General features: G+C 35.7%; 3 protein-coding genes and 1 pseudogene across 4 annotated transcripts; all 4 read left to right on the forward strand.

Annotated features, from left to right (window-relative positions):
• The first annotated feature begins 649 nt into the window (after positions 1 to 649).
• On the forward strand, positions 650 to 2,194 carry LOC120214266. The gene has a single exon (XM_039212210.1). It carries the CDS (start codon positions 650 to 652, stop codon positions 2,192 to 2,194), a length of 1,545 nt encoding a protein of 514 aa, XP_039068141.1.
• Positions 2,195 to 7,499: 5,305 nt separating this feature from the next.
• Positions 7,500 to 10,084, forward strand: LOC120214319 (E3 ubiquitin-protein ligase At4g11680-like). Of its 2 annotated transcripts, none has more exons than XM_039212241.1 (5): positions 7,500 to 8,053; positions 8,491 to 8,613; positions 8,716 to 8,848; positions 9,331 to 9,495; positions 9,587 to 10,084. In XM_039212241.1, exons 1-5 carry the CDS (start codon positions 7,500 to 7,502, stop codon positions 9,602 to 9,604), a joined length of 993 nt encoding a protein of 330 aa, XP_039068172.1. In that variant the 3' UTR covers positions 9,605 to 10,084. The 2 variants fall into 2 exon arrangements, with proteins under 2 accessions (XP_039068172.1, XP_039068171.1); XM_039212240.1 differs by having other exon boundaries at positions 9,591 to 10,081.
• Positions 10,085 to 19,412: 9,328 nt separating this feature from the next.
• Positions 19,413 to 21,205, forward strand: LOC120214320 (annotated as a pseudogene).
• Positions 21,206 to 23,575: 2,370 nt separating this feature from the next.
• On the forward strand, positions 23,576 to 24,662 carry LOC120214267 (elicitor-responsive protein 3-like). Its single transcript, XM_039212211.1, has 5 exons — positions 23,576 to 23,663; positions 23,758 to 23,947; positions 24,018 to 24,132; positions 24,428 to 24,496; positions 24,573 to 24,662. The coding sequence occupies exons 1-5, from the start codon at positions 23,597 to 23,599 to the stop codon at positions 24,660 to 24,662; spliced, it is 531 nt and encodes a 176-aa protein (XP_039068142.1). The 5' UTR covers positions 23,576 to 23,596.
• The last annotated feature ends 3,181 nt before the right edge of the window (positions 24,663 to 27,843 follow it).

Below are 27,843 nucleotides of genomic sequence, written 5' to 3' on the forward strand. Positions count from 1 at the left end.
AGATTTTTTATGTCTGTATGTAGGTTGATTAGGATTTCAAAGTGAGATTTTTTATGTGTTTATGTAGTTTTTTTAAGGTTCTGTTTCAAAATAAAGCAGGCTTTTATGTCTGTATGTTTGGATTTGTCTTGTGTTTCAAAATAAAGTGACCATTGGGATTCCTTCAAAATATGCCTTTATATATGTCTTTATAATATGCCATGGTTTTGTCTGGTATGCCTTTTACATAGTAGGGTTTTGTCTAGTATGTCTTTATATATGCATTTATTGATTTAGGGTTTATTGATTGTTTACAAGTTTTAAATGCAGTAGGCGTTATTTACTGATATGTTCCAATGGTTCCACTTCCATCGATTGGAATAACAGTTAATGAATTGTGGAAAACATATTGAGTAAATATATTAAAGAACTATAAGTACATGATAAATTCCCTTTTCAAGTATATGATATGTTTGGATCGCTTTTGTAATCCTTATATTTGTAATCTATATGTTTGAAAATGAATTATCTATTTATGTGTGGTTAATTTGGTTATGTAGAGTAATGAGTATGGAAGAAAACAACAAATGAATTACAAGATGAACATGGAAGGAAATCATACTTCTGCACATTTTGTCAAAAAACCTTTCATGGTGGAGGTATTAACAGAATGAAACAGCACCTTGCGGGAGTAAAAGGTAATGTTTGTGCATGTCCGAATGTACCGGGGGATGTCAAAGTTCTTATGCAAGGTAATTTGGAGGAAAATAATATAAAAGCAAAGGAGAAGTGTGGTTGTTCTTCGGGAATACGTATTAATTTGGATGAAGATGAAGAAGTACAAACACAAACAACTAAAACGAGCAAGATGAAAGCTTTTTCAAACTTGCAATCATTCTTTAAACGAGGTATAAATGATCTTTCTCAACCTTCGATTAAATCTTCTATGCAAAGTAAAGAGAGATCACATGATACGGATATGGCTCTTGCTTTGTGGTTTTACGATGGTTGTATTCCTATGAATGCTGTGAATTCTCCACTTTTTACAATTGCTATGAGTAAGATAGCTAGCATGGGGCATGGGTACAACGGACCTTCTTATCATGATATACGTGTTAATTTGTTGAAAGATGCAAAACAATCGGTGCACCTTATTGTTGAGTCTTATCGAAAAAATTGGTCAGAAATGGGTTGCACAATTATGAGTGATGGGTGGAGGGATACTAGGCATAGACCACTTATCAATTTTCTAGTTTATTGCTCAAAAGGAGTATCTTTTATCAAATCTGTGGATGCATCTGATATTGAAAGTAATGCGCAAACGCTATGCAACTTGTTTTCTGAAATAGTTGAAATAATTGGTCCTAAGAATGTTGTTCACATGGTTACTGATAATGCTGCTAACTACAAAACTGCTGGAAAATTGTTATGTGAGAAATATCCTTCTGTTTGTTGGTCTCCTTGTGCTGCGCATTGTATAAACTTGATTATGAAGGATATAGGAGAGTTGTCACATGTTGATAGCTTAATTACTCTTGCTTCAAGGGTTACTGTTTTTATTTATAACCACAAGTGGCCGTTGAATTGGTTGAGAAAAAGACCTGGGTGGACAGAAATCATTCGTCCTAGTGCCACTCGTTTTGGTACCGCATTTATTGCATTAAAGAGCTTACATGACCATAAAAATGATTTACAAGCTATGGCCACCTCTAATGATTTTAAGAAAGTCATAAAATTGCCAAAATCCATGGAAGTTAAGCTTATAATTCTAGATGAAACTTTTTGGAAGAATTGCTTGATCTCGGTGAATGTGATGGCTCCATTGTTGAGACTTCTGCGTGTTTGTGACTCGGATGAGAAACCTTCTTTGGGCTATGTGTATGAGGGAATGTATCGGGCGAAAAATGGCATCAAAAAACTATTTCGATTCAAAAAGGATTTATATAGGCTGTATACCAATATAATCAAGGCTAGGTGGGATAGGATGTTGAGAAAGAGTCTACATGCTACAACTTATTGGTTAAATCCAATCTTTCAATATGATCAAGAAACCTTTTGCCAAAAAGTAGAGGTTTTTTCAGGGGTCCTTGAGATGGTTGAGAAAGAGTCCCGTGATGTTGGTTTGAAGGTCACGATGCAACTCATTAACTATTGTGAGCAAACTGGAACATTTGGTTCGACCACTTGCAATAGCTTCTCGAAAGTGTACTTGTAACACCCTCAACCCGTACCCGACCCGGATACGAGTCTGAGGTGTCACATTGACTTTTCAAACTTCGACTCATGACAAAAACTCGAGAAAATTTAAAATTTTCATTAAAGTCACAGCAGTTTGTTTAACTCAATCAATTAGTACATGCCAACTATATTCAATATACAGAATATATCTAATTCAAGACATCTTTTCTGATCTGATCTTCGGTAAGAAGTAACTGACCGGTCTTGCTCCTCTTCACTTTTCTTCTAGCTTTCCAGAACCTACGTGTGAAACACTCACGCGCTAAGTCGATGACTTAGTGAGGCATAAAAACATATAACCACTACTAATGCATTCATAATCTATACTTATTATATCATAAAAAAATCATACATTCTGTCATGCAACCACTATCCACTTGTACACACACATCATTCACATATTCTTATAACAGGTTTCACAGCACAAAACATGTAAATCATATGTAAGGTATTTATTATTATCTCTTTATTAGTCTTATTTTCGTTCCTTATCTTTTTGTCATATGTTCTTGCATCAATTCCTCTTAACCAAGCTATATTCACATCATCATATCACATATCACTTCACACCATAAAGATTACAAACCAATCACATATTATCATGCAAGGTTCTTTTATATTATTTCCTTTATTAGCCCATGTACACATGTGAAAACCATATATATATGAGTCTATAGAGGTTGTGCACTAATGTTGTCACCACAGCTCGTATAATTGCACCGAAGTGCCACGTAGAATTGCACCGGAGTGCCGCGTAGAATTGCACCGTAGTGCCATATAATAATGTCCATAAGGATCACATATCATTCCTTAAGAATCATATACATATACTAGGGATCAAGTATGTGTCTCACAAGACTTCACACATGTTCCAAAGAATATATACATATCCCGAAGGACCGCGTAGACCCTCGACTCTTGGCATTCCAACTATACCCCTAGCTCTCAAGACACATAACATGGGCACTATCTTTTATATCCTTGCACATACTCATGTAAACATATCACATATTCATATAAGCTCATAGCTTAATTCACACATACATGTAATCACGTAGTTCATGTAAATTCTCATATGATTTCATATTCATATAATCACATAATTCACTTACACATAACACATTTTCATGTAATTCACAGATATCCCTTAGCTTATATCTCTTGATCAGTTAATCATAACTTCTTATCACACATCTCATAGTCATGTCTTCCTATATTCATTTCATCACACAGGCTCATAGTTTCTGGTCATATTATTCACATTCTCTGACTTATCTCTTATGATCTGGTAATCACTATACTTATTTCATATAACTTATTACCGAATAATTCACATATAAACACCTAGATCACTTTCACATAGCTTATATAAGTTTTCTGAATCCTTTCATATTACCTGATAACGTATATCATATAGGTATATAATAACTTATCTCATTTCGTCTACTTTATGCTTTATTTCTTTATATTCCCTTAGATTATATAACTTATGTCGTATTTCTAAACATATATATTACACTTAATCATATTTTATTTATATACTACTTTAATCCATTTAATTAATTCAATTTCATACATTTCTTATAACCTTTTCATATAACCCCATAGATCTTTAGCATATAATTTATCATATATATATATATATATACATATCAACGCTTTATATTCAAGTTCCCTAATAGATATATTATTCTCATTCCATTCTATAATTCAATCTTATTTAGTTTCCTCAATTCTCATTAAATCAAATAACTCTATTTTACTAATTCTCATAACCATGTATTTCACATAGTTTTATATTTCATTATCTTATTACTTATATTTATTCTCCTATGATTCTTCATAAACCTCTATTTCCATTTCCCTACATCTCTTGACTTATCTTCTATATTCATATAATTTCATAACTTATTTGATATTCTCTCATTAACACTTAATAGTGTGTGTACATAAGCCACATAGCACATACAAAATATATCAATTCATATAATCAAGTATACATACACTCATATGCAACTCATGCCTTTAATCATGAATTCATATGTAACTCTTCAGGAAATAGACTCATCGCAAGTCTTCTTCCCATCACCCATCATATACTATTGAATATGCACTCACCTGGCCTCACTAGTCAATTCCAATCTCTTATCTTTCCCTTTGATTGATCTTACTTGACAATGATTCCGGAACTCGTTCAGGCTCTGAATCTACATAATTATACATTTTCAAGACAATTATTGGATACCTACATCTTGTAATTCGATACTAACAACTTAAATGAACTTAATAAACCAATATTCATTTCTTCCTTTAAGGGGGAATCGATTCCCTCCTGTGGGGGTATCGGTTCCCCCATGACATTCTGTAAATTCTGGTGCGTTTGAAGGGGTATCGATTTCCTTTGAATGGGTATCGATTCCCCTAGCCCAGAAATCATATTTTTCAGCACGAAAATTACTTCATTTCCTCTCAAACACTTCATATATCATCCCCTTTCTTATTCTTAACTTACATATACATGCTTAAACTCATTGCTACTCATTCAATACATCTTTAACTTCAAAATCTAATCCTCTACATAGAATTCAAGAATCATACCAATTTTTCCATGTTACCCAAACTTAATTCTAACACTTCTAGCTTCTTATTCTCATAGATGACAAGTCAAATTCAACTTCCAATTTGAGTAATGAACTCTATTCCAAAATTTTATTCAAAAACTCTTAATCATTAATCTCTCCTAATTCCACCATCCTTTGTTTTTAAGATGATTTAAGCTTTCCTAAAGCTTAATTATCATCCAATAATCATAACCAAATCCTAAATTCAGCTAAATATCAACTAACAAGAGATCTTACCTTTGCTTATGGCTTCACGGTGGAAAAGAAGAGAACGAAGAAGAGAAGCCTGGAACTCTCTCATATTTCCCACGTTTTATAATACTCAAAAAGGGAAGATAAAAATATTTCCCATGAATAGACCATTTTGCCCCTTTAGTTCATCCATCTTTGCTATTTAATCCAATATTAAAATTCTTTACTTAACTCCCGAGACTTTTAATTTATTTCTAAATTGAGCACAAAACTTTCAAAATTTGTAATTAAGTTACTGACCCTGATTTGGGATATTACAGTACTCGTCCAGGTAAGTTTAAATAAATAATGTCTTTTATTATATTAATTATTTTACTATGCTAACTTTGTTACCATATATTTTAGATGAGTGATGGAAACTTTTCGGTGGAGATTGTCCAGAGTTGCAAAAGTTTGCAATTAGAATTCTAAGTCAAACATCATCTTCTTCTGGATGTGAGCGGAATTAGAGTGTTTCTGAAAGAATCCATACCAAACGGAGAAATCGATTGGAGCATCAAAGGCTAAATGATATTGTATATGTTCACTATAACTTACGTCTACAAAATAGGTATGATAGAATGTTTTTCTTGAAAGACGACAAGGTTTTTATTATCCTTTTTTTTATTTTTATTATAAATTATGTTTGCAAACATATTAACATTTAAATATTATAGGCTCAAGTATGATAAGCGATCTTACGATCCAGTTGATTATGAATGTATTGATCAAACCAAATTTTGGGTGGTTGAAGAAGGTGAAGGAGAGATTGACTTGGACGAGTTGGATAATATGGTTGAGGAAGAACCACAAAATAACGAGCCATCTACTTTTAAAATGCAAGGTTAGTATTTTCATAATCATAGTTATACTATTGATTTTCTAGTATGTAGCATTTTTGTTACATCATCTTTTGTTTATTTGATATTCTAGGAAATGTAAACAATGATGATGACGACGACGACGACAACAACATTGCCATCCTTGAAGATCTTGATTTGTGTTCTTATCAAAATGCTTAAATGTTGTTGAAGTTTAACTTTATTTGGAAGGATATTGATATTTCGACTTTTATTTTGAAAGTTAATCAACTTTTGTTTTGGTTTTAATGTGTAATATTTGGAGATTTTTATTAGAAGTAAATCAAGTAATGAATGATGAAATTTTGGTGTTGTATTTAAGTATTATAGTTGTGGGGATGTTTTTAGTTTTTTATTAAATATTTTTGGTATTTTTATTTAATTTTTTAAATAATTATGATGTCGTCCGGTTCTTCCGACCGGTCTGACCGGTTCAACCGGTTGAACCAGTGAACTGATAACACGACAGATTCGCTGACCGGTCCGGTTCTGAAAACCATGATGTAGAGTTATAAATAAGGGGTAAGTGAATAGAGTGTTCACTAAATTATTCGTGAATTATTCCGATATTTGTTTATGTTTATTTGTTAGTTAAATAAATGAGTAGGAGCAAAAATTTTATGTTCATCTAATAAGCGAACGAACACTAATAGAGATATATTTAGTTTAATTATGTTCACTAATAAACTCATTTTTAAACTCATTTATAATAATCATTATAAATTATTTTCCCATGGTAAATCTATAAATTAGAAACATGTTTAGATTATTAATCAATCTCTTGTTTCTATTATATCCGATCTAGATTAATCAATTAATAGATTAAATACGATGTTACCAAAAAATATTTTTTTATCGTTTTATCATACAATATCAAGTTTAAAGATAATATACATAAAATAAATAAACAAATATAAATTTTATTTATTTTATTTTTATTCAAATGAATTCAACAATTACACAAATTACTTTACTTGTGGCATTAAACTTTAACGAATTTTAGTTTTAAATTTTGTTTGGTAAGAAGAAAATTAAGCTAAGGTAATTAAAGATTTGGTTTGCGTATTTCTTAATAATGTAATATGAAATAGATATAATCAACTGAGGTTAATTCACGTGGTAAGTAGCTTGATGTCATTTAAGTAAGATCTCAATTTCGATTTTTTGTGTATGCAGAAAATCATTGTAGGGAAATTCATCTACCAAAGCTAGGTGTACGACGCAGATTAATCTGGATTAGTCAAGACAAAACCTTTAAATCGGGAGGGCAACCAAAAAAATATGAAAGGGATATATATTTACTTTTTAGGGATTAAATTGAAAAATAATTTTTTATAATAATAAGTTAAATTGATTAAATTTTTAAATGTTAAAAATCAAATATATTGTTATGCAGATTATTGAAAGGTCATGTCATCTTTTAGTTATAAGTTAATAGCGTAGTGACTGAAATAACTCATCCCAAATACTCGAGTGCTAAAAACATAATTTAACAGACTGTGGCTGTAATTTATCCGAAAATAATTGGTGCGACAACAATTATCAAATCCAATTATTATTTTTTATTTCGATGGCTTCGACAATTCCAACGAACCGGTCCTCCTCCGATAACATTTTGGACACGACGCCGTTTTTGTCATCAACAAGCAGCGCCTCACAGGACGAGCCCTCCTCGCGCCGAACCATTCGTCGCCAGAGCCTTCGTGATGCAGCGCGGTTCCTGCACCGTGCCAGCAGCCGAAGGATGATGCGTGAGCCGTCCATGCTGGTTCGAGAAACGGCTGCCGAGCAACTCGAGGAGCGCCAGAGCGATTGGGCGTATTCTAAGCCCGTCGTCGTCCTCGATATTATCTGGAATTTAGTGTTCGTTGTGGTGGCATTTGGTGTATTGGTTTTGAGCAGGGACGAGAGACCTGATATGCCGCTGAGGTTGTGGATAATTGGGTATGCTTTCCAGTGTTTCTTGCATATGGTTTGCGTTTGTGTGGAGTATAAGCGGCGGAGGAGGCAGAGCGCGGAGTACAGCCCATTTAATGCAGGGGAGGAAGGGGTTTTGAGCCCCGGATCGAGGGTGAGTTCAGCGCAGTACGTGTCATTAGCCCAATTGGAAGAGGATGGTGGCAGGTAGACAATTATTTGATTCTAAGAGTTATATTGGTATTTAATGATTTAGAGAAGTTAATGGTAGTTTATGGTGGCAGGAACTTCAACAGTTTTTTTTTGTTAGCCATTTTGGAGGCCAGATAAATTATGCTTTAGGCACCATTTCACTGCAACTCAGAACAAGTTGCAATTAAGTATTCGATGGGAGATTGGCATTTTCATTCATTTGTCGCTTGGTTAAGTTATGCAAATGAATAATTTACCTTGAAGTTGTGATGTGATAATCCTCCCTATGCATTTGACATGTGAAGTGTTTGATAATTTTATTATGATCTTTGGCATGTCTATCTGTTGAATAGATTATCTTGATTATTTAACCTCAATGGTTATAGCTTAAGTTATACATGATATTGCAGACCTACACTTAGTGGCTAATCAGTTGAAATTGATGTTTTCAGCAGCGTTGCAAAGCATCTGGAATCTGCAAATACGATGTTTTCATTCATCTGGTGGATTATCGGATTCTACTGGGTATCTATAGGTGGCCAAGCAATAGCACGTAGCTCCCCTCAGCTTTATTGGTTAGTTCTTATGTTGTTCTTTCCTGCTACATTTTTGTTGTTTGAAGTCTTTTTTCCCCTTGTAACTGGATCCCAACTCTTTCATTGCAATTTTCTTTGCAGGCTTTGTATAATTTTTCTCGGTTTCGATGTGTTCTTTGTTGTTTTATGTGTTGCCCTGGCATGCGTCATCGGCATTGCTGTTTGCTGCTGTCTTCCATGTATTATTGCAATCTTATATGCCATGGCAGATCAGGTAACTTTCATACTGCTGCATGTAAGATTATCATGATTGTAAATGCCTCAGTAATGTGTACGTGTGCATTTTATTCTTGAGTATCTAGATTGCACAGAGAAGTCTATGTCTTGTTGTTTGAATTGTGAACTTTGTACATGAATGAAGTTCAACTTAGATAATTGTCTTATCTCACTTAAAATGAAGTTGATATAAGTTTGTTTTCAGAAAATTGATACGATATAATAGTTGGCTTGCCATGTGATGCATAATTTGAATGCTAAATTTTACTTGATGACCATGCTTCATATACTTCTAAAGAAAAGTCTGCAACTCTGCATTTGTCAGAAAAGATTCAGTTAAGCACTTTTAAGTTAAAAATCTAAAATTTATGCAGGTTATAGGGCTCTTGGCAGTTAATAGATTTACTAGGAACTTAAGCTTCTATTTTCTGTTTTAGCATACCATTCATTGTACTTGCTTCATGTGACCACTTGCATAAGGAGGGAGCTTCCAAGGAAGACACTGATCAGTTACCAAAATTCAAATTTCGAAAAATTGGCAATGACGAGAAATCTTCTGTTGCTGTCGAAGGACCTATTGGGGGAATAATGACTGAATGTGGTACAGATTCCCCATTGGAGCGTGTTCTTCCCAAAGATGATGCAGTAAGTTGATCTCATTTTGGTTTTTTATGCTGTTTATTTCTGGTTCCCTTCCCCCTGTGATTTGCCTCTATGGAATCAATTTTATGTGAAGCCAGGCTTGTGTTTCTGATAATTCCATTTATCACGAGCCTTTCGGATTATGATGACGGAGTTGAGCTAAGGGAATTACCTTGTGGTCACCACTTTCACTGTGCCTGTGTAGACAAGTGGTTGTACATCAATGCTACTTGCCCTCTCTGCAAGTATAACATTTTAAAGAGTACAAGCCACGAGGAAGTGTAGAAACACAGGAATAAATGACTCATGGTTATATCTGTGACCTCTTCATATGTTTTTAGCTCGAGAGCATCATATGATGAACAGCATGTCGTATGCAGTTGATACAGGTTATTCTATTGTTGTTTCTTGTAGGGGTAGTTGTAGATGATGTTGTCTAAGATAAGGCTGGCGACAGTCATGATGTGCTTGTTTTTGCTCTGACCCTCGTGTAGTTGTTGTGTATATTAATGTTTCCGGCGGGGCATCGAGGCACTGAGACAAAGAACACAGTAGCCTTTTTTGCTCTTATTTTGCATCAGGACTACTTTTGTTTGAGGCTCCTTTTTCTTTATTCCCTGTATTTTGTGTTTTACATTTGTAAAGTGATTCAGTTGAAAGAAACCTTGTTGAACAAGAAGTGCAAGAGGTGATATTACGTGCTCTTTTTAGAAGAGTTTCAAAAAATGAAGATTGAGAGTGAATTGAGAATAATACTCAAGTCAACTAATTGTTTTCCCCTTGCACTACACTGGTTTTCTTTTGCTTAGGGATGAGAGGGACGGGAGAGTTGAAGAAAATGTTTTATGCATTTTTTTTTGTATGTCATTTTACGGAAAATTCTTGAGTTTTTTAATTGACCGTAGAACAATTTATACTTACCAGGTTCATTGTCCTTGAAACAAACAATAAAAAAAGAGAGTAAATTCCGTAAAATATTTTACCCTAAACAAACAGACCCCCTTGCACCGGGCAGGGCAGATGTTGAGCCTAATTTTAGGTCCAACCCCAAAATTTGCCTTCGCTTTGCGGCCAAATTGGCTCATTAGGGCAATCGGATAAATTATTTAGCCCATTAGGGCACTCAAGCAATTAATTTGGGATATACGACAAATTGAACAGTTCCATGGGATATAATTTTTCACTTGTAATCCAACATTCTACTGAGAGCAAAAACTTTTGTGTTGAAGAATTTTTGTTGAAATGGCATAAAGAGATGAAATGTTACGTCTTGATGAAATTCATATTTCGATCGAGTTGACAACAATAAGTTTAATTTGTTTTATTTCATTTTAGTTTTGACAAAATTATAGTATTTAATAATTATTTTATGTAATTGTATTAAATAATTTATTTTCAAATTGTAGCGAGAAGAACAAACCATTCGTCATCCAGGAATAACGAATGAAGAGCCACATCAGCGGATGGTGATATATCTTTCACAATCCGAATTATATAGAGCGATGTTTCTTCGCGGATTTAAGGTGATGGACACTGATATCAGCGTTGATTGAGCGACGGAGACCCAAAACGCATATGTTTCATTTACCTTGTGGTGAAGTGACGATAACTTTGGAAGATGTCGCATATCAACTTGGCGTTCCGATTAATGGTATGCCATTAGTGTTTCACAACACTTATAAGGTAAATAATGTTATTTCTAATTTATTGGGAAATGAGGCTCCAACTGATGTTGAGGGTACAAATGACGTGGCTGGAAAAAAGAATTTAGAGTAGATGAACAATCAACAGAGCAAGAGGTGATATATGCAGCTCGAGCATATCTTTTGACGTTGATTGGAGGGATCTTGTTACCGGATAAATCGGGCAATTTGGTGCACACCCAATATCTCCCGGTAATGGAGGATTTTGTTGTATGTCGCCAATATAGTTAGGGTTCTTCAATTTTAGCATTTTTGTATCGTGCACTATGTAAGACGACCGTAGTTGTTAGAGGAAAAAAGCAGATGTAGCGGGTTGTTTAGCTTTCCTCCAATAATGGTGTTGTATCGTCTCCCGTTTATGACGCCTATTACATCCGCTCCTATGGAGTTTTCTCTCGCCGTAATATAAATTCATATATTTAAAGTTTTCAAATTTTATAATATTTATTTAAATATTTTAAAAATGACAATAAATAACGTAATTGTTTTAGATGGCGATACCGAATAATCGATACAAAGTTGTCGGGTGCAACCAAAGTAGATATTCGGATGAGAATTGATATCGCCAATAGACATGCGGTAAATTTTCGTATTTTTTGCATTAACTTTTAAATTGTAATATTAATTGTTTAATTATACTAACATAATACTTTTAACAGTTTAAGTGGATGCCTTATTATGAATGTTTTTTGAAGGAGAGAACACATGGTGTGTCATAACACCATTTCTCCATTTTGCAATTGTTGAGATCCATGCCGCTGATAGAGTTTTGCGACAATTTGGGTTTCACCAACTGATAGAAATGTCAATACATAACATTGACGATTTGCATAAAGTAGATGTGTGGGTATCATAGCGAAGATTGGTCGAGGAAACATGCTACATTCATATATGATTGGCAAAATAAACATTTACGATTGCCTAATCGTTCCCAGGTACAACCCAAATATTTTGATTTCAATGTTTCTCCCTACCTCCAAAATTATGAAGCAAATAGGAAACCATACTGGACAAGGCGAAGGAGCAGTATGAGTGAGAAATAATGAAGAATAAATATGGGGAAAAATCATCATCTTCGTCAACATCTTCATCTTATGCTTCCACTAATTATTATTCATCGCAAGAAAGTTATGGTAGATATGGTGCATATCAACCATTGATGGAGAGTTGAGTGGCGTGGGAAGGAAGTGAGTGGGATCAAGTGCCACCTTCACAATAATTTTCCTCAGAACCGGAAAAAAGATGTTTATGAGATCATCTTCTTCATCATAGACAATCTCAATTTGAGACGATGACATCAATGATGGCGTCAAATACCTTGAGTACTCCATCGTTTTCACCCGAACATGTATATCAAAGTGGTGGAGTAGTGTTGGGAACACCGGAACCGGAAGAAGAGGAAAATGAAGAAGGTGGAAGACCATGACGAAATCGACGAGCACCGCGTCATTACCATTCTACCACGCCTCGAGATTAGTAATAATTGCGCAAATATAAGTAATAAATTTGATTATTTAAGTTTTTGTAGTCAATATTTAATTGTATCAAAAATTAATTTTTAAGTAATAAATTTGTTATCTTTGAACATACTTGATTTTCCCAATTAGATATACTAGTATTTATGCTTTTAAATTTTCATCCTATGTGTTTTTGTTGCAATTTTTGAACCATTTTGTGCACTTAGTATCGGTACTGTTCATCCAATACCGATACTGTTCATGATCAGCATAGATACTATTCATCAATTACCGATATTGTTATTGCAACCTCGTTAAGGTATCGATACCGAGTATCGATACCATCCAGTTTTTGCCTTGAAGTATCGATATTCCAATTGGAGTACCGATACTACCTATCGGGTTCAACTTATAAAACCCAAAATATCACATTTTTTTCCTAACTCTAAAACACTCAACCGCACCACTCATAACCTCATCTCAAAATCGTCTCATTGCATCTTTTTGGAGTTGGATTTGCTTTGTCTTTCAACTTTCCAACCGGCTAGCATCATCAAAATCGTGCATTCATCATCAAATTCCATCTCAATCCTAATTTTGAAGGTAATTTTTTTAAAACCCTAATTTTTATTTTCGAATTTAGGGCTAGTTTTAGTTAGTTTTTGCTTAAATTAGTGAATGGGCTTTACTTATTTTTCATTTTTACACTACAATATACAAATTTTTAAACAAAATCTTCAAAATTCAAAATTTCATTAAATAATATATATATATAGGTATACATATACTTTTATTTTTCATAACTTTTTTTATATAACACATTATTTTTTGCCCATTATATTATATTAAAAAATATTTAGTTATAGAATATCTTGTATTGTGGACTCATATTGAGTTTTGGGATTAATTGAGTGCATACATATGTATTGTCTTTCTTTACAGGTATAATCTTTATTCCGATTCTCTTTAACATGTCTCAGAAACGTCCTAGATCGTCATCCTCTCGTACTAATTCACCTCCTAACCCTCCGCCAAATCCTCTCCCAATCCAACCGAAATGACCATAGTAAATTTTTGTTTTAATAAACCGAATCGTCGAAATCTATATTCATAATAATTAAACTATTTTGAGTCTTATACTATTAAGGGTGAGCGTCTCCCATCTCTTTCGGCAATGAAACAAATGAACTTTAAATACCTACCCCTTCTACAAGCTTGGAAATTTAACAACACTTTCAAAGTTAAACCCGTTGACTTTCACCAACTAGTCTGCATGTTCTATTATAATGAGGTTTGTATCCAAAATGAAGCTCGTACATAAAATGAAAGTATTCGTTCCTATATCTTGGGTAAATACATTACCTTTGATTTTGACTATATTGCCTATGCTTTTGGTCTCCAAAACACCAGGATTGATAATAAGCGAGATATCGTCCCTTTTTCCTTAGAAGTAGGTATAAGTTCTAGTATCCTTGACTTCCACGGACAATTTCTTCAACTGATTATCTCTTGGTGGTTTTGACCATCCGCAGGAAATTACTCCTCTTTTCGAAGTATCGACATTTGGTGGATCCATTGTTTTCAAAATAATTAAAGAATTAATCTTGCTCAAATAATCTTCGATGAACTAGTGGACACCGTGAACCATATTCCCTCTAAGATAGTCGAATCTTTTTTTATGGTTGTCTTCTTAGTAATTTCTTTATCAAAGTCGGTCTTAAAGTCGACCAAGATGCTGCCATCCCCTTGGGTACCCCAATAGATTTTACCTCTCTCCTCAAGTCAGGATGGACTCAAGTTGGGACAAATTGGGAACGGAACCTAAAAAGACGCTCGATGCTAGTTCCTCTCGAGCTGCTCCAACTCTGGCTCCTCCTCAGGCTGATGATGTTTTACAAGATGTTGATGATCCTGTAAATCGCATCCCTGACAAGCCTCCGAGTGCTAGTAATGATATGCCTCCCTATTTTCATTCTCTGATTGAGACTTTAGATCTGAGGTTTGTATCTATGGAGTCCCATTTTACCACCTTGGGGACTCAACTGACCGAGATGCAATGCGACACCCTAAATCGATTCGACGGTTAGGCTCGATGCTCTTTCACAAGATGTTGCCTCTTTTCGCGCACCTTGTTCAGATCCCGATCCTCCATCGGATGATTGATCATGCTATTGCTTTGCTAGTAGTTCTTTGTTGGTGTTTCAAATGTTATACTTTGAACTTTCAATTTCCTTGAATTTCTTCGCATTTGATATTTTGGATTTGGTTATACTATTATGTTTTAGATGATCGGATTTATATTTAGAGAAAATAACCTCAATGACCAAAAATGCCTTATAATATACGATTTTAACCAACTTTTTTTGGATTTGCCAAAATGACCAACTAAATCGCAATGCAATCGATAATTCGCAATGCGATCTCCGGTATCGCAAATCAGTTTCCAGATTCGCAACGCGAACTTCGACTATCGCATTGCGATTTATATATTCGCATTGCGATAGTCCAAGTTCGCGTTGCGATAGTCGAAGTTCGCGTTGTGATTTATTCCAAATTTTTTGCGATAGTCCAAGTTCGCGTTACGATTTATTACAAATTCGTTGCGATAGTCGAAGTTCGCTGCGATAGTCGAAGTTCGCATTGCGATTTATTCCAAATTCGTTGCGATAGTCCAAAATCGCAACGATTGGTGGTATTGCATTTGTTTCTTAAGAATTTTCTCTAAAAAGATAGTATTCGAGCGGACGTGTCGAAGAAACGTATTACCACGACCACGACCACGACCCGAGACGAGACGGACGGCGGCGGCGGCAGCGCGTGAGAGTCCCCTTTGTTCTCTATCACTCAACAAGGAAGTGGGAAAGCCAAGCCTTAAATACCATTCCCAATAGTGTTTCCAATACTATGTGGGATTGAGCATTACCAACACTTGTTTCCGATACTATGTGATTATTCAGGAAACAATTAACAAGCATGCACCTTAAAACAACTGAATCAGCAACCAATTGCATTAGTATTATACGATTAAATATGTCATAATTAAAAGTCAATCTACAATCAATCGCGATTATTGCAATTTTAAGCAAAACATTTAAAAAAAATTGCATCACATGCGAGAATAAAAAAAATTGTTATCGTGCAATTACAATCAATTGAAAATAAATTAGAATTGCATGAAAACTAAACGAACCACAAATACTTTTCATATAAATACTAAAGTCATTAACTATAATTCACAAATAATATCACTATTTAAGGCTCAATCCCACATAGTATTGGGAACAAGTGTTGGTAATGCTCAATCCCACATAGTATTGGAAACACTATTGGGAATGGTATTTAAGGCTTGGCTTTGTCACTTCCTTGTTGAGTGATAGAGAACAAGGGGGACTCTCGCGCGCCGCCGCCGCCGCCGTCCGTCTCGTCTCGTCTCGTCTCGTCTCGTCTCGTCTTGGGTCGGGGTCGGGGTCGTGGTCGTGGTCGTGGTCGTGGTCGTGGTCGTGGTCGTGGTCGTGGTAATACGTGTCTTCGACACGTCTGCACGAATACTATCTTTTTAGAGAAAATTCTTAAGAAATAAATGCAATACCACCAGTCGTTGCGATTTTGGACTATCGCAACGAATTTGGAATAAATCGCAACGCGAACTTCGACTATCGCAACGAACTTGGAATAAATTGCAACGCGAACTTCGACTATCGCAACGAACTTGGAATAAATCGCAACGCGAACTTCGACTATCGCAACTAATTTGGAATAAATCGCAACACAAACTTCGACTATCGCAACGAACTTGGAATAAATCGCAACGAGAACTTCGACTATCGCAACGAACTTGGAATAAATCGCAACGCGAACTTGGACTATCGTAACGCGAACTTGGACTTTCGCAACGCGAACTTGGACTATCGCAACGAATTTGGAATAAATCGCAACGCGAACTTGGACTATCGCAACGAATTTGGAAAATCGCATTGCGATAGTCGAAGTTCGCTTTGCGATAGTTGATGTTCGCGTTGCGAATCTGGAAACTGATTTGCAATACTGAAGATCGCGTTGCGAATTATCGATCGTATTGCGATTTAGTTGGTCATTTTGGAAAATCCAAAAAAAGTTGGTTAAAATCGTATATTATAAGGCATTTTTAGTCACTGAGGTTATTTTCTCTTGTATTTATCATATTTCACATATTTTTATTACCATGTTACCTCTTATTATGTTTATGACCATGCCCACTATATTTTGGATATTATTTATGTTGACTGACCTATTTTGGAAAATTTGAGTCCTATATTGGAAAAGTTTTTGAAATAAATTTTACTAAGGGTTTCGAACTTTAATCGAGTCAAAAATGATTTTTAAATATAGTTGTATCGATATTGCTATAACAATACCGATATTGTTAAATCAATATCGATACATATATCGATACTGAAACCCTAAAATAATAAAGTAGTATCGATACTACTGAGGCAATACCGATACTGTCAAAACAGATTGCTAAAATGGTACCAATACCATATATGATATCGATACTGAACCCCAAAATAATGAAGTAGTACCAATACTGCTAAAGAAGTACCGATATTGTCAAAACATAATGCTAAAATGGTACCGATACCATATATGATATCGATACTGAAACCCAAAATAATGAAGTAGTACACTGTCAAAACAAATTGCTAAAATGGTACCGATACCATATATGGTATCGATACTGAAACCCAAAATAATGAAGTAGTACCGATACTGCTGAGGTAGTACCGATACTGTCAAAACAAATTGCTAAAATGGTACCGATACCATATATGATATCGATACTGAAACCCAAAATAATGAAGTAGTACCAATACTACTGAGGTAGTACCAATACTGTCAAAACAACGGTCAATCCAACGGTCAAATATTTGAAAATTATAACCGTTGGAACTCGTCAAGCCGACGTGACGAGTTCCATGGAGATAAAATATTTTTTCTTTTAAAAAATTACAAAAAAATATTTTTTAATTGGGACTCGTCACCCTCAAGATATATTTTTTTAATTTTGGGTGTGGGGCCCACCTGATATGACCTATTAAAAAATTATATCCTATGAAACTGTACAATTTACTATAGATCTCAAATTAACTGTTTGTGTGCCCTAATAAGCTAAATAATTTAGCCAGGCCAATTTAGCCAGGCCAATTTAGCCTTGCTTTGCCTAAGTTTTTAAGCTTGGGTTGTAGTTTGAGGGGCCACGTGTACACGGGAAACCTTTTAAGTTTGTCTCTAAGCTAGTAGCCAAGGAAGGCCGTTTCAAGTACCCGAAATGTCCCTGGCATGGGGACGGTCGGGGTACGTACCAAAGACGTGCCACGGTGGCATGAGGGACGTTACAGTATGTTTCGGGGACGACCTTCCTCTGTCGTCCCCGTGCAACATAGCCAACCCGGACCCATATCATCTCTCCAAGCTCAACAAATCTCTCTGTAGTGCCTTCTCGAATCGAGCCGAGGCAAGGTCAAAGCTACAATATTTCACCCGAGCACTTCAAGACTGTGACGGAGCACTTTGAATCGAACCCACCCATTTAAGACTCTGTTATGCAAAGGTAAGATCTTACTTAGTCTGAACAGGTATTTAAATGCTTTGACTGCTTCAAAGCAGCTATCTTTGATCCCCAAGGTAATGGGAATTTCAATATTGTTAATGGGTATTTAGATAAATGTAAGAAACTCGAGTTTCAAATTCTATTGCCGATGTGTCGACAGAGCTGAAAAAGGTTAAAACAACTTGCAATGTCTTTTTGTTGCTTGCAGGAATACAATATCAAAAGTTTATCCTGATATTGGGAAAGTCACTGAACTTGATTTTGATTATATCACACCTGAAGACCTTGATTTTCCATCTATTGTAGTTTAAATCTTGAGATTTGATATTTTAATATTTTTATTTATTTATAGATTTTATTGTTTTAAATTTAATATTGTGGTTTGAGTCTTGATATTCAACTTTATTTATAATTTTTTACATCTATTTATAATTTTAAAATTATTTTATATGACATACCCTTACCATTCCCGTATCCTGTAATTTTAAAAATTACCGTTTTCCATCCCTTTATCCGTCCCCGTATACGTATTAGTGCAACATAGCTAGCTAATAACCCTATCCGAAACGTGGCGTTTGACTTATAGTTTACTTCTATCACGTAGAGGCCGGACGCTGTTCGAGCTTTAAGGTAAGTTTTTCTTTGCCAATTTTCTCTTGAAAATGGAAGATCAAAGCCATTACCCGAATGCACGATTGTTTATCGTTAGCATGGCTCTAATTTGAATATTTCTGTCAAATTGCGGTTGCATTAGTTGGCGCTGACATTGCTCTCAAACTGTTTGATTAAATGTTTCAGTCAGCAGTGAAATGACCTTCAATGTATTACCACCAAACATATGTCACTCAAGTGGTCTTTCCTTCCATTTTTTGAACAAGAATTCTCATTCCAATTATTTGACAATTCTAATATATTTCGGTTGCATTTTTAAGTATTGTATTACGAACTTCAGAAGATAGACAAAAGGCTAGAGAGCGAGATCTTGCTAGACACATCTTTTGGGTGCTTCTTGTATTGTAGTTTATACTTTAGTTATGAAATTCGATTTTTTTTTTGTTTCATTTCTACTGATATTGTGAATTCAAGTGTTTGATTGGTGGGTTTAGCATGTTAAGAAGCTTGATGTCCAGATTATATTTCTATTAATACAGCTCTGACCCTTATTGTGTTTTCATCAGATCTGCAGCTTGAGATTCTGTTTTCAAAAAGCTTTTTCGCAATCCTTTGATTGTCAATGTTGCTGGAATTGTAAAAGTGGAATTTTCAGTTACTGGTCATTTACAATCTGGAAAAGATGCTAGCATTACCCTCAACAAGGTTTCTTCTATTGTTCGGGGAATCGTTACCCTCGTCCAGGTTACCTAATGTGTCTAGGAGTGTTTGGGGCCGGATCAGTGTACGATCTGTGAGTCAGGTTAATCCTGATAACGAACCTCTACTCTTGCCAGCCTTGGTTTTAAAAGCGACAGTGAGAAAACAAACAAGCACAAAGCAAATAAATCGAGAGGCTTGATGTTTCTAATGAAACACCCAAAAGTAAGTCGAGGGGTGTTGGAAGCAATAGCATAAAAACAGTGAAGGCGGTTGGGGTGAAAAAATCACTAGAAATTGAATCAGCTCCTTTCGCAGCGAAGTCATTTTCTGAGTTTGGCCTCCCACATTTGTTGCTAGAGAGGTTAGATGCAGCGGGCTTCACGGTTCCGACTGATGTTCAGTCTGCAGCAGTTCCAACAATTATCAAGGGTCATGAGGTAGTGCTTCAATCATACACAGGCTCAGGAAAAACATTAGCGTATCTGCTTCCCATACTTTCTGAAGTAGGCCCACTGAAAAAGAAATCTCCCGATGGCGATGGTGTTTCTGGGAAGAAAAAGGAGATTGATGCTGTTATTGTAGCTCCCACTAGGGAACTGGGAATGCAAATCGTTAGGGAGGTCGAAAAGCTTCTGGGACCTGAAGACAAGAAAGTTGTTCAGCAACTTGTGGGAGGTGCAAATCGATCAAGACAGGAAGAAGCTTTAAAGAAGAACAAGCCAGCAATTGTTGTTGGAACCCCTGGTCGAATTGCAGAGATCAGTACAGCTGGGAAGCTTCACACTCATAGCTTTCGTTTCTTAGTTTTAGATGAAGTTGATGAGCTCCTTTCATTTAACTTTCGGGAGGATATGCACCGGATATTGGAACATGTGGGCAGGAGGTCAGGTGCTGACCCCCATTGCTCAATTGCTAATTGGGCTGAGCGTCGGACCATTATGGTGTCTGCTACAGTTCCATATTCTGTTATAAGGGCAGCTAGGAGCTGGGGTTCTGACCCACTTCTTGTCCAAACTAAAAAGGTCATGCCACTTGAATCCGTTGCGCCCTCTGGACCTGTTAATATCTTAAAACCTACATCTGGTTCAGACTCAAGTATGCGGACACAGGCGGCATTGCAAAGCCTACCACCTGCTTTGAAACACTACCATTGTGTCTCAAAATTACAACATAAGGTTGATACATTGAGAAGATGTGTACACGCACTTGATGCCAAGTCAGTGATAGCTTTCATGAACCATACAAAGCAGCTAAAGGATGCTGTCTTCAAGCTAGAGGCCCGTGGGATAGTAGCTGCAGAGCTGCATGGTGATCTTGGCAAGCTTGCAAGGTCAACAACTTTGAAAAAGTTCAGGAATGGAGAAGTGAGAGTTTTGGTGACAAATGAACTTTCAGCAAGGGGTTTGGATGTGGCCGAATGTGATCTTGTGGTTAATCTGGACTTGCCTACTGACTCTATCCACTATGCACACCGAGCTGGTCTGACGGGTCGGCTTGGTAGGAAAGGAACTGTGGTAACCGTATGTGAGGAGCCGGAAGTATTTGTTGTAAAGAAGTTACAGAAGCACCTTGGAATCCCCATTCCCGCATGTGAGTTTACAGAAGGCAAACTTAATGTCATTGAAGAAGACTAGACTTTGGGGCTGTCAGGTGATCACGCTCTTTTTTTCACAATCATATTTGGAGCTTTACCCGGCCCTTTTTCCTGCTTCTATATGCCTTGCTTATGTTATATCAAAGGAATATTTTGTGGCCCAGTGAATATCCTTACATATAATATAACCTTTTTGGTTCGGGAGGAGCCAAATATATATTGCCTTTTGCATTTCATGATGTATCTGAAAGTATATTTGAAGTATGCGCAAGTTAATGCATGCTAGACCGTTTTACATTCGTTCCACTTTATGTTGTTGACGACCAGTACCCCAGACGATGGCGTGACCCTCTTCGCTGAAGCTCCCATGATCAAGATCTTCGTTCTCCGAAAGATAAAGGTTTACCGAGATGAAGCTTTGGTACCTCAACAAGCAAGCTATTTGTTTGTTGTTCTTTATGTTGTCTTGTTTTTGGTTTTGTTTATATTTCTCTACGGATGTGTGCTTTATGTTCCGCAACTACATCCGCTCAAGGATTTTATTTGCTCTTGATTGCTTTGCTAGCTATTTTTTTATGTATGTTTCATTGTATTTCTTATTAAATTTCCTTTTTTTCTCCATAAAAAATCAAAGGGTAAAAATATGTGAGAAGAGGCAAATTTGGGGAAAACAAAAAATTTGATAGTGATTGAGAAGAACAATTAATACTATGTTATAAGTAGGGTTGTAAATAGACGAGACAGATCGTCGTGAGTTATTCGAGATCGATTTGTTCAAAGTTTAGTTAACTCTTGAATTGAATGGATTTGACTTAAACTTGAATTCGACTCGAATTCTTAGTGAGCTATTTAATACACGACTCGAAAATTCTGTGAGCAACTCGAAAAAATAATATATTTAATTTTTTAGTTTTTTTAAATTAAATTATTGATAATATCAGTGGTGAATCCGGAAATATTTTTAAGGATGGACACACATAAGTTAATATCACAATTTTTGAATGAGGTGAACGCAAAAAAAGTTTCAAGGTGAGCACCATCAATAAAATAGTTAACTAATCGAAGGAAATTTATATTTCAGGGTGGGTACGTGCCCACCTTCGATTATATGTGCATTTTTCACTGAATAATATTAACACTGAATAATATTAACATTTTATATATTGTTCTTTTTAAAAAATACAACATAAGGTTTTCATGTACTTAAGGTTTTGGTTTGAGTTTGAGCTTCAATCAAGTTAAGTTTGATAATATTTTGAATTCAAGTTTTTTCGAACTTGAGTTGAGCTTTAATTTTTGATTTCGAGTCAAGTTTAAAAATTTTAAACTCATGAGCTTTTGAATCGAGTCAAATTTTAATTTTTTATTTCAAGTTTGAGTAGAACTTAATAATTTTAAGCTAATAAATTTTCGAATTGAGCTCAACAATACTTAAGTTCAACTTAGCTTGTTTACAACCCTAGTTATAAGTGCTATAAAGATAGGTCTTCCTGCTAATTAGAGTTCACCACTCATTATTTGTTTTTTATGATTTGAATTTTGTTTGTTTTAGTGCAACAAAGTTCATGGTATAATACACTTAATGGAAAAAATAAATTGAAAGAAAATTTGGGATCCATTTGTTTTGTCCTTAAAAGTTCACAGATTTTGCCGCATATTGAATCATACAAGACTATATTTATTCTATTAGACGTTGATTAAAAGTAGGAAATTTAATTTGAGTATATTTGTTGTTATGTAATCATGTAATTATCAATAAAAATTGATACCCTCGTCGTGGTTATCTATCATGCTTATCACACCTAAGAAGTTCGACTTGAAATCAAACAATTAAAAGATTATTTTGATATTATTTTTCACGGGATCATTACTCTCCTCTCTAAAATGATTGATTAATGTGAACTTTTTTCTAAATACAACCGTGTGAATTATGTTTTTGTCGAGTGTTTGATTCGGACTCCCACGGGCCACACTGTTGGTGATGCAAGAATTTCCACGGTCCAGTAATCCTCATATCAGAGAATTGATTTCACAAGCATTAAATGGCATTCATTCAGCGTTGTTTGATTTATGGTCGAGAGGGTTTGAAGTGGCACAAGGCTTTGTTTTGTTTTCCAATTAATTACCAGTTACAAGCAAAACATAGAAGAACGAATTTATGTACTCAAAAGAAAGAAATATGATTTACAGAAAGCCACTTGGCACTAATTAGGCAATCCTTGAGAAAATTAATCGAGTGTTGTAGTTGAGGGTCAAGGGGTCTTCCTAATTTACCGAGTCAAACATCAGGTGTGTTATTTTTAGTTTCCTGGAAGGGGAAAAAAAAGCAAATCGAGAAAGAGATCCAAGAAACGTGGTAAACAAATGAGTATATATAGCTACCTGGAATCTGTGTTTCCCATTTTTCATTCATTAATTCATTGTTGGTGAGTTTCGAGCTCCAAACATGCCTCAGGGATCACTTGAAGTTTCTCTTGTTAGGGCCAAGGGTCTTGAGGACATGGATACATTCGGTGAGTTTTGTTCTTCGAGTTCGCCTCTGACATAAAATCTTGTGTCCATTTTTCGACGCGTGTTTGGTAATGGAAATGATGTGGGAATGAGCAGGTAAAATGGATCCTTATGTGATCATGACCTTAAAAACTCAGGAGCAGAAAAGCAGTGTTGCAACAGGACATGGAAGTGAACCTGTATGGAACGAGAATTTCGTATTCAATGTGTCGAAAGGTGCCGAAGAACTCAAACTGAAAATAATGGACAGCGATATCGCTTTCGATGATTTCGTCGGAGAAGCTCAGTGAGTACTGCTGTAACTCTCAAGTGTTTCATTTGCACTACATTCACAAGCTTTTTAATGGTATCTGCAGAATTCCTTTGAGGGCTGTATTTCAGAAAGGAAACATTCCCCCAACTGCATATAATGTTGTTAGGGATAAAGTTTTCAAGGGAGAGATTAAAGTTGGTCTCACTTTCACCCCTGAGGTATTTGTTTTCCTTTTCCTTCTTCTTTTTTCGGTATAAAATTTAGTATCCAATTTATTGATCGATTAATCAGGATCGAGTAGTATAGATGTTCACTATGGATTGACTCTCCCAACCTAGTTTGTTTCATTCACAATATCATAAGTGGAATCGTTGACCTTACTTAAGGAATCTAATACAACTAACAATAGGTTGTTGATACATACACTAATTTCATTCACAATATCATAAGTAGAATCATTGACCTTACTTAATGAATCTAGTACACACTAATACTCTAATTGCTTCGTAACAGGGTGGATCTTCCCCAGTTTATGGGAGGGATGAATCTTACGGAGGGTGGAAACAATCTTCACCCGGAAGAGTTAGTTTACTTTTTCTGTCGTATATTTGAAGGAACATATTTCCACCCGAAATTAAATTTGATTGCTTTGTGATAGGATCGGCATTCGAGCGACGATGAAAGGGATGACCGTCGTCGAAGGGGTAAATCTCATGGAAGGAGAAGGCACTCTTCAGATGAGGATTAGGCCACAATATTAATTTTCCATTATAAAAAACTTCATCTGAATAAGAGAGAATGATTCTAAGTTATTTTTCCACATTTTACTGCTAATATTTAGCCCAAATAAAAGGAATTGTGACATGCAATTGTGTTGGTAAGTTTTGCTATGTTGAAGATTTAGCTTCATAATATTTGCAATGGGCTTTGTTGAAACAAGTAAAGAATCCCACATATGTTTGGCTTGTAAGCTACTTTTTGATTATGAAGCAAATCCCGACTGAATATATTTTCTGGTTGCAAATATAGTCCACAAAATAGTAGATGAGACATCGAACTCAAGATGCAAGTCATAAGATTGAAGGACTCAGATTGCATATTTGGTTTCTGAATTTCCCAGAAAATTGCAGAGCAATTTTATTCTACAAAATTATATACACGATTACAGTGGGAAAATTTTCTGAATTATTTACGTTCCGTGAACTACTCTGAGAATCAAACAAATACGATTGCATTTCTTTCTCTCAAACCGTATATAACCGTGACGAAAAAAGAACCATTAAGTGACCTCAGTGATAAAGCTGGTGTGTCGTCATGAATTAAGAAAATTATGAAGAGATACTAGTTCAAGAGAGGTAACAAAACAAGTCCATTATAATTAAGCTGCCAGAAAGAAAGAGTAATCAGTTATGGAGGGGGGTTTGCTCCTCCAGGAACTGTTCGATAGTCCACTTGATGAACTGCTTCACTCTCTGCAGGGAAATGCCGTGTTGAGAAACCTGTCTTGCTTGTTTGTTCAGCTCCGTTGATTGGACTTGCATAGATGTATCTGCAACTTGAGAGGTGGATGGCGGAGAGTATGATCATAAACAATATAAATGAGACTTTGGGATACCAAATCCTCTTCATATTAGTTTGGAGGAGAAGAAGTGCAAGATGAAGAATTTATGGAATTGAAGGAGGCAGGTGGGTGGGAAGATCTTTCTGAAGGAGATATGGATGCTTTTAGGATGCTTAAAAGCTCTAGATTTTCTAAGATAAAATATGATCCAAAGGGGAAAGATCTTTCAGCAGGTGACGGGTTAAAAGTGTTATGAATGTTGTTGGGATGAAAATTGTACCACGGACGCCAGATGAGGATTGGGACAATAAAAAGATGTAAATCGTGGCTTGAAGAGGCAGCTAATCTCATGGATCGATCGGGATTGTCTAAATTTATCTCTCTTCTTTGGAACATTTGGAATCGTCACAACAAATGAGTCCATAACAAAAAACTTCAATGTACGAGAGACGTGATCAATGCAACATGGAACTTGGTTAGGGAACTAACCGAGGCATCCAACCTTTTCTCAGCCAATCAGAGATCGACGGGAGCAAGCAATAAAAAGCTTTGGACTAAGTCACAGGGTGGTTGCTTGAAGATCAATGTTAATGGCGCGTATGTTGCCCACAACAGAACCGCGACAATTGGGGTAGTTGCGAGGGACCAATTTGGTATGGTCATTGGAGGGATGGCACGATGTTTAGAGAGTGGTCACACAGCAGAATCGGCAGAGGCTGCTGCCTTTACGGAGGGTATTAGATTTGTAATTGAGAACGGACTGCACGATATGGTTATTGAAGGGGGTGCTATTTCCATCGTGAACAGACTCACGAACCATCATAACAATCTTTCGGTGATAGGATTGATGCTCAACGAGGTGCACACCTTTCTAGAAGACTCCCCAACACTCGAGGTCCATTATATCAACCATGAAGCCAATCAAGTGGAACACACTCTAACGCAATGGGCCTTGTCGAGGATCAATCCTTGTTTTTTCTTTTTCGATGAACCGAAATATGTTAAAAATGACGTAATCTTTGACCCGTTGACATTTGAACGAAATTCTCCTTTAAAAAAAAGAGAGGATTGAAACATGTAGTATATGTTAAAAGAGGTTTTGTACGGAATTTCGGATTAACCCACTATTTAGATGATATTAGAAGACTGAATTACATTGGTTTTGATAAAATAAAGGAAGTGATATCTTACCAAGAAATATTTCGGAGTATTTTTTTTCATAATGTAATATATTAATTGATGTGATTTTATAGGATTTAATATTGTTTTCTTATACAAAGGATTTGATTTTGATTTAAACTATACAATATAAGAGAACTCAACTATAAATAGAGGCTGCTATTCAAAAACTATAAATGTGGCTTTCTTAACTCCACTTATATCATCCATTACTTTTAAGTAACACTATCAAGCATTTATTCTAAATTCTTACTCTTTGCACTTTATCTAGGGTGTCTCTTTTGGGTGTTACACTTCTGCATATTTTTTAAGACTTTGTGATTTGCTCGTCGTTTAAGTGAGCTAAAATTCTCATAAGATTATTTTACAAATTGACTTGGATACTGACACTACAACAAAACAGAGTATTAGCAGCGTTTTTTTTATTCCTATAGCGGCGTTTTTAAGCGCCGCTAAAAGTACTTACGGCGATTGGAAAAACGCCACAAGAAGCGCCGGCCATACCGGCGCCGCTAAAGTTAGCGGCGTTTGAGAACAAAAAACGCCGCAATAGGTCAAGATCTATTGCGGCGCTTTTGGAACAAACGCCGCTAAAGGTCGATATCTATAGCGGCGTTTTAGGAACAAACACCGCTAAAAGTCGATATATATAGCGGCGTTTTCGGAACAAACGCCACAAAAGGTAGAGATCTATAGCGGCGTTTTCAGAACAAACGCCGCAAAATGTTAGATCTATAGCGGCGTTTTTAGAACAAAACGCCACAAAAGGTCGTTCTATAGTGGCGTTTTCAGAACAAACGCCACAACATGTCATATCTATAGCGGCGTATTTAGAACAAAATGCCGCAAAAGGTTGTTCTATAGCGGCATTTTAGATACAAACGCCGCAAAAGGCCAGATCTGTAGCGGCATTTTTTGAACAAACGCCACAAAAGGTCAGAATCTATAGCGGCATTTTTTGAACAAACGTCGCAAAAGGTCAATTCTATAGCGGCGTTTTTAGAACAAACGCCGCTAATCGAAACTGCTTCTCAACATATCTTCTTCCAATTTTGTATTACCCAAATTGAAGCTGTAACAATATCCAATAACCATCTTAAATTTCATTACGATTCTAATTAAGTATGAATACATAAAAATATAAAAAAAAATCAAATTTTACAAACATCCAAGTTAAATAAATAAATCT

This window comes from Hibiscus syriacus, unplaced genomic scaffold (genome assembly GCF_006381635.1).
Source record: "Hibiscus syriacus cultivar Baekdansim isolate YM2019G1 unplaced genomic scaffold, ASM638163v2 tig00110057_pilon, whole genome shotgun sequence".
Classification (NCBI taxonomy): Eukaryota; Viridiplantae; Streptophyta; class Magnoliopsida; order Malvales; family Malvaceae; genus Hibiscus; species Hibiscus syriacus.

What these genes read in the sequence shown, in the direction of transcription:
- LOC120214319 (XM_039212240.1), top strand. Translation starts at nt 7,500, where the DNA reads ATGGCTTCGACAATTCCAACGAACCGGTCCTCCTCCGATAACATTTTG. An exon ending in AGCTCCCCTCAGCTTTATTG is followed by an intron (nt 8,614 to 8,715) that starts GTTAGTTCTTAT and finishes TTTTCTTTGCAG; the next exon opens with GCTTTGTATAATTTTTCTCG. An exon ending in TTCTTCCCAAAGATGATGCA is followed by an intron (nt 9,496 to 9,590) that starts GTAAGTTGATCT and finishes ATGTGAAGCCAG; the next exon opens with GCTTGTGTTTCTGATAATTC.
- LOC120214267 (XM_039212211.1), top strand. Translation starts at nt 23,597, where the DNA reads ATGCCTCAGGGATCACTTGAAGTTTCTCTTGTTAGGGCCAAGGGTCTT. An exon ending in GTCTCACTTTCACCCCTGAG is followed by an intron (nt 24,133 to 24,427) that starts GTATTTGTTTTC and finishes GCTTCGTAACAG; the next exon opens with GGTGGATCTTCCCCAGTTTA. An exon ending in AACAATCTTCACCCGGAAGA is followed by an intron (nt 24,497 to 24,572) that starts GTTAGTTTACTT and finishes GCTTTGTGATAG; the next exon opens with GATCGGCATTCGAGCGACGA.
- LOC120214266 (XM_039212210.1), top strand. Translation starts at nt 650, where the DNA reads ATGAAACAGCACCTTGCGGGAGTAAAAGGTAATGTTTGTGCATGTCCG.